Source organism: Cyprinus carpio, chromosome B8 (genome assembly GCF_018340385.1).
Source record: "Cyprinus carpio isolate SPL01 chromosome B8, ASM1834038v1, whole genome shotgun sequence".
Lineage (NCBI taxonomy): Eukaryota > Metazoa > Chordata > Actinopteri > Cypriniformes > Cyprinidae > Cyprinus > Cyprinus carpio.
This window is the reverse complement of record NC_056604.1, coordinates 17,750,623-17,757,470: the sequence shown is the minus strand read 5'-3', so window position 1 is coordinate 17,757,470 and position 6,848 is coordinate 17,750,623. Positions and strand designations below refer to the sequence as shown.

The 6,848-nt window shown below is 41.6% G+C and overlaps 1 protein-coding gene and 1 long non-coding RNA gene across 2 annotated transcripts; both read right to left on the bottom strand.

The window, feature by feature from the left end:
* Positions 1 to 455: 455 nt before the first annotated feature.
* On the bottom strand, positions 456 to 1,733 carry LOC122138145 (putative uncharacterized protein DDB_G0290521). The gene is made up of 2 exons (XM_042729093.1): positions 1,156 to 1,733; positions 456 to 908 (listed from the first exon to the last, which is right to left on the bottom strand). The coding sequence occupies exons 1-2, from the start codon at positions 1,693 to 1,695 to the stop codon at positions 456 to 458; spliced, it is 993 nt and encodes a 330-aa protein (XP_042585027.1). The 5' UTR covers positions 1,696 to 1,733.
* Positions 1,734 to 4,194: 2,461 nt separating this feature from the next.
* LOC122138138 lies at positions 4,195 to 6,845 on the bottom strand. Its single transcript, XR_006155341.1, has 3 exons — positions 6,562 to 6,845; positions 5,962 to 6,039; positions 4,195 to 4,575 (listed from the first exon to the last, which is right to left on the bottom strand). It is a non-coding gene; the product is annotated as an uncharacterized LOC122138138 (long non-coding RNA).
* Positions 6,846 to 6,848: the final 3 nt, after the last annotated feature.

The window sequence follows — 6,848 nt, the reverse complement described above, 5'->3', positions numbered from 1 at the left end:
ACATCATGATTAAGTCTGTTTTAGATTGATTTACACAATCTTACTCAATGCTAGCAGCGTAGCCGGGTTAGAAAATGCTCTGCCTTTACACAGTAACATTAAGACACTCCTTTCTGTCATCAGAATGCATTCCTGCACCACCCAGTCATACACACACAAATAAAACACAAGCTAGTCAGCCTCCATACCCAACAAGCATGCATATAAATATAAACATTCAGCTTAAATAACCCTCAGCCTAAATAACTAGTTCAGTGTGTGCTTAAACAAGTCTATTAAGTCCATCAGATACGGTCAAACATCATTAGCCAAGCACTACATGCCAGAAAGGGTCATGTGACAGCTGTTATTCACATTGTCGGGGAACTCTTCCAACATCTGGTCTCTAAAGGTTGGTGACATCATCAGAAAGTCAACAAGCAATCTCTTCATCCTTCATTTTTGAACACTTTCCATTAGAACATGGTAAAGAACTCGACTCTTATGTAAAATGTTTGCTGGTCCATGTGCAAAGTAAAGCTGAGCGAAACTAACAAAACACGATCCAAACAAAACTGACAATAAAAGCTCAACTCAGCAGTGACAAAACATGCTAAATTTGCAACTGACCAAAACTTTTCATATTGATGCATTCCTGGGTAAATATTCAATAGAGTACCCAGCCTTAGTGCAAAGTACCTGTAAATAGTTTTGAGTATGCGAGCATGTGTATGAGAAAATGAATAACATACAGAGAGAAAAATACACAAAAGAAAAGTTTTAATTCTGATCATGCTTCTACTTACCGAGGTCTCTCCACTTCTTTCTTTGTGTGCACTGCGACTTCTTTGAGTTCTCACGTGGGTAAGCGGACCATCAGCAGAACTTTCCGTGGGGGCAGATCTTCGACACATACTCCTTGAACGTTTCTACACAAAACTTAGAAGGGGCTACAGTCAAGCTTCTTTAAAGAATTCAAAGGAAATGCAATGCAACACAACTAGGGGCTGACACAATATTTGACCACTCCAAAGAACAGTTTTCAAAACCAATATTTAGGTGGTTCTACAATCAACTCACTGTCAATACATTTCTAAACTCAACACGCACACACACAAAGACTATACAGTGGGAATTTGTGCACAAACATCTATGCCAGAGTGTGCTTTTCCTCACCTGTTGTACCTTGTCCTTGTGCGAGGCATGGTTCTCCCTCTGTCCCTGGGATGCCAGCTCCCAGTTTGGACTCCATATAGGATCAGTGACAGAGAAGGTTGCAACCTGACTAGTGGGTACTGAAGTCTCTTTTTTAGCCAATGGCTTTGTGGGAGGAGGAACCAAAGCTCCACTTGACCCCACATTCAAAGGTTCTGAGGTCCAGCATCTCTCTGGGGTCATTATAGGGTCTACAGAGGGATGAAGACATGGTTGTGCAGTCAGCACAGGGGTTTGAATTGTTCCAAGACATGGTTGTGTAGAAAGCATAGGAGTTTGAATTGGTCCAGGATCTGGCTGTGCAGTCAGCATAGGAGTTTGAATTGGTCCAAGACCTAGTTGTGCAGTCAGCATAGGAGTTTGAATTTGTCCAAGACCTGGCTGTGCAGTCAGCATAGGAGTTTGAATTGGTCCAAGACCTGGTTGTGCAGACAGCATAGGTGTTTGAATTGGTCCAAAGCCTGGTTGTGCAGTCAGCATAGGAGTTTGAATTGGAACCATGGGTGGTGCAATATTAGGATGCAGTACAGGAGTGAAGACTGGACGCATGGGAAGAGGCTGAACTGTCTGTCAAAATGTTAACCGAACCTCTATCCTCATGATGCAAGAGTTGCTGCTCAAGGCCAACAGGTCTGGTGCTAACTGGTCTTCTGGATTCTTCCATGGCTGATACCCAAAGGGGCTCATCTACAGCCAACTCTGCTTTAGTATGTACCCAATCATTATTTGGCTGCTGAGCAACAAAGGGCCAGTCTGAGGTCTCAATCAATGAGTGTGTTTGTGGCCTAGGTCTTTCTGTAGCAAAAGGCAGTGAATGAGGTTGGGATTGATGCAGAATCTGAGGTTGCAGGGGTGGCGGGAGTTGAGTTCTCATACGTTCTGCTGGGGAGGGCTGGAAGAAAGCCTGGGACTGAGGGTGAAACTGGGACTGAAGAGGAGACTGAACTTGAGATGCTGTTTGGGGTTGGAGAACATTTGGTTGTGTGGCCTGTGGGCGAGCTTGAATCACTGAACCAACACTTCCTGACTCTAAACCTCCATATCCAGTTGAAGAGAAGGTATCAGGTTGGGTTTGACTCCTGAATGAATCAATATCTAAGATGCCAGGTTTGTAAAGCTCATTAGGATGAAGGGAGGGCTGCTTCCATCGAGCAGTGGGGCTATTCTCATGGCTGTCTCGACCAGTCCTAAAACCAAGAGACACTGCATCCAGATCTAGAACTTTTGGCCGAAGAGGAGATGTAGGTATAAACTTCTCTTGCTCTGTCTCCATCCGATGCCTTTCTGATGCTCTCTGCCATTCAGACAGCTTTTGTCTATCTTCTCGCTCTTTTTTTGATCTCTGTTTCGCTTGCTCTTGCTGGAGTTGCTTTTCCCGCTGTCTCTGCAGCCTCAAAATCAAGAAGCTGTTTGTCTCTCAAGCTCCTTGATCCTCTCAAGTTCTGCCAGCTCTTTCTTGGTCTCCCTCTCCTCTGCTTTTTTGTCGCTTCCATTTCTCCATCTCCAGCTCTCTCTGTTTCCGTCTTTCAAGTTCTTTCTGCCTTTCAGTCTCCCACTGTCTTTCAATCTCCAGTTGTCTCTCCAACTCTTCTTGCCTCTCAAGTTCCCTTTGCCTGTCTAGTTCTCTCTGCCTTTCCAAACTGTCTCTGTCTTTCCCTCTCTTGCTCTTTCTGTTTCTCCAACTCTCGTTGTCTTTCCAATTCTCGCTGTCTTTCTAACTCTTTTTAGCCTCTCCATCTCTCTATGTTTTTTCAAGTTCTCTCTCTGCTTTTGTCTTTCAATTTCCCTTTGTCTGTCCAACTCCAGCTGTCTCTTTCTTTCTCTCTCCATTTCCTTCCATTTTTCAAATTCTCTAAGCCTAAGCCTCTCTTGGTCAAGCATTCTCTCTTTCTCTAGTTCAAACTCTTTCTGTCGTTGCCTCTCAAACTCTCTCTGCTGCTCTAGTTCTCTTTCTGCAGCCTTCATTCGCTCATATTCAATTTGTTTCTGTCGCTCCTTTTCTCGTTTCTGGCGTTCAATTTCCCTTTGTCTTTCCAACTCCCTCTGTTTCTCCCTCTCTTGCTCTCTCTGTCTTTCCAACTCCTTTTGTCTCTCTTTCTCTTTCTGTATCTCAATTTCTCTCTTTTTTCTCCCTTTCAATTTTTTGTTCTCAATCTCCAAATCTCTCTGTTTCTTTATTTCTTGCTGCCTTTTCCAATTCCATCACCTTTTCAAACTCTGCTAGTCTTTGTCTCTCTATTTCTGTTTCCTCCCTGAATGCTTTTTGCCGTTCTCTTTCTTGTAATCTGTGATCTGTTCTTGGGCCAGTGTCATTTTTATGAGGTTCCTCTTGCAAATCTCTCTGCATTGCAGCTTCCAATGAAGGATTTCTTCTAAATGGAGCAATTGGATTCTGAAGACCCCACTGCCCTGATCTAACAGTGAAATCATCAAACGGAACCTCCTTCATCCCTCGTTTAATGTTCCCTAAGATTGCTTCCTCTTCCACTCTCTCACCCTGATGCACAGGCTCTTGAATCTGACCAGTCAGAGCAAAGTAAGTGGCTCTAGGTTTGTTCATTTGCTCTTCGGCTTCTAGAATCTTAGGCCGTTTGGGTGCTGCAACTTCCTCTCGTTCCCTCTCTCTGACTCTTTGTGCTTCTAATTGCTTCTTTCTTTCTACTTCGCTGTCTTCCTCCTCTTCCTCCAGTGCTGCTGCTGCAGCCATGTGCAATTCTGTCTGCCTCTGTATCTCTTCTTCCATCTTCCACAACATCTCTTTCTGTTGCTCCATCTGAGATTCAATCTCTCTGTCTGCCTCTGTGGCAGTCCATTTCTGTAATGCCCCTACTCTGAGGTAACGTGGAGTGGCTGCTTCATCCTTTAGCAGATTACCTATCTCATAGGTAGGTCTGTCCTCTTTACCTTGAGGAGCGGATCGCCGAGAATGCAGTGTGTGAGCTCTGTCCTCAAGGGAAGCGGTTGGCAAAACCTCACTAAAAGCACGGTTCCGGTTCCAAACAAAGCCACAGTGTCAAAGACATGCTCCACACGTACAGGGCTGGAAGGAGAAACTTGTTCTCTATAGGTTGCTTTGACCAAACTACCAGGTTCATCATCTTCAAGAGCTTTAAGGGTGTTATCTTGAATACGCAAAGAGTGGTTTCGCCTGGGCATGGGTTTAATTGTGCTTTCCTGTTGTGCTCTTGGGTCTTGTGAAATGTTATCCTCCATTACTTGAACATTATGCCTTTCCACCACATGCTCGAACATAGACGCTCGTACTGTTTGCACTCTGTCACTATCAAAACCAGAGTTGGTAGATAAGTCTTGAACACCTAGTGATGATGCTTTCCTGTCCTCTTGTTTGGTGAACTCCCCTTCAATCGTGGAGTAATCGAACTACAAAATGAAATAAAAAATCAATTAAATATATTTTTACATGATTTCACTTGCCATTGATTCAATTCTTTGTCTCAGTACCTTTTTAATGAGTAAGCAAGAACCCAGGACTTGGATTGACTTGCAGACAGACAAGGTGAGCTCTGTCTACAACTGTGATCCTTAAAGAAGCAGCCTTTGACAACCCCCATGTGTAATTATAGCTTTCACTGACAGTTATAGCATTTAGAGGTAGCATTTTCTTTGCTCAGATATGAGCTATCATTACAATGGCTGTCTGTGTACATTATGTGTATTACATGACTGATTTAGAGGCACACTTTGAGAGGGAATAGAATATTTCTACTCCAAAGGGCAAATCATCCACAGAAAGAATGCAACACAGACTCATCTGAATAAACAACAGATTATCAAATCTGAGTTATTATTTTACAGAGGAAGGTATAAAAAGATCACAAAAAAGAAGTACAAGATAGTGACGTATGAAAAAACTGATATGTGAATAACAAAATGTGAATAATAAAATAATACTACAAAGAGGAGATGGAGACTGAAGCAAACATTAAGGGCACATGAAAAGGGAGAGGAGATTGAAGCGTGTAATGAGATCTGTATGCTCTTTGTCAAAGCTCTTAAAGCAAGGTGGGGCATGAAGGGGCCATAATCAAAGCGTCCTCTTCTCTCACAAATTGACCTTTCCCACCCCCTCCCTTCAAAGTGTCCATGTTTCATAATTGCTATATGACTAATGCTACAACTCAGATTACATGTCTTTGGAGTGCCGCACCTTCTGTGACATCAGAAGCGCCTTTTTCAGCCTCATATGTTATTTCTCTATTCCTCTCCCTCTCTCTCACAAAGTGAAATCTCTCTTTTTCTTTTTTCAAGGATGATCAACATTTATTTTGGGGCTGTGACCACAGTAGGTCAGTTACTGTCACAAATATCAAAAAGGCCCTTTCAAAAGGATTTTTCTACTCATTTAACAATATATTGTTTTACTTTATCAAACATGCGACTATCATAGAAAAACTGTGTCAGGGTAAGAACACACAAATACAAATACTTTTTTGAGAGTAAAGAGCTACAAGTTTTCTGTATGCAGTATTAAAACACATATATTTCCGTTTTAAAATCATTGACGGCCTTTTGCCACAAATGTTAAAGGAAATGGAAAACAAGCAATTACAGTTAGTTTACTTAATTTGTGATAGACTTATCACAATTATAGTATACTCTGGTGTCATTTGTTTAAAAAAAAAAAAGTAAAATGTTAGATTTTATGGAAAAACTAAACTTCTAAACACAAAGCCTACTGTACTGCACCTTGCAAAGATGCTTTATTTGTGGCAGTATGATTAATAGCAGTGGTTCATATTCCCATACCTTTTTGTTTTGATCTTCTTCACCTGCTGGGGGCCTTTGAGCTCATAGGAACTATGGCTTTCAAGCGCTGCTTCAAATCTGTAAACAAATCAGATTAGTTAGAAACAAATACTATATATAATACTGTAGCCTTGATTTTCAGAGTAAAGAATGTGAATCATGACAAAAGCAAATGGGCATTAATTATGATTTCTGTACCACCTAACTGCAAACATGTATTATACATCTTTGTTTGCATTTGAGGGGGGAAAAGAAGATATGCAAGACGTAATTACACATAACGTCAGCAAAATATACATAAAGAATCCCTTATGCACATAATGTAGATCCTTTACTATTTATTTTGTTGCACTAGTCATAAAATGCTTCCTTTGTACTTTATTCTTTTTTTCAGAAAGTAAAAGAGAGATGTTGCATACCACATCTATTTTATTCCCACATTTGTAAAAACCCAAAGGCAGTAAATCTACTACAAAACTGTGCATATTGAAGTATTTCAGTACATACATAATATTCACATACAACATGAGGTTGATAACTGATTATACAACTCTAATTAGCAGCCCTCTGTAATGAATGTTGAAAACCACTGGATCTTACCTTTTAGTGCGGTCAGATACTAGGGTACGTGGCTTACATTGTGGCTTCTGGGGTGGTGACAGCGTAGTAGGCACTTCTTCGGTCAGTTCTTTGATTCGCTGTTTCACCCACACCGCTCCATCAGTATCAGAGACAGACAGCCCCGGTGAGTGAGGCTCAGTCCCTGGAGTATCCACACGTGCCACTGAGAAGGGGGATGAAGAAGAGTCCAAAAGCAGACTAATGCGTCTCTTTATACTGCTACCTCCTGTATCCTCAGGTTTTGAGTCTTTCTTGGAGTTCTCATT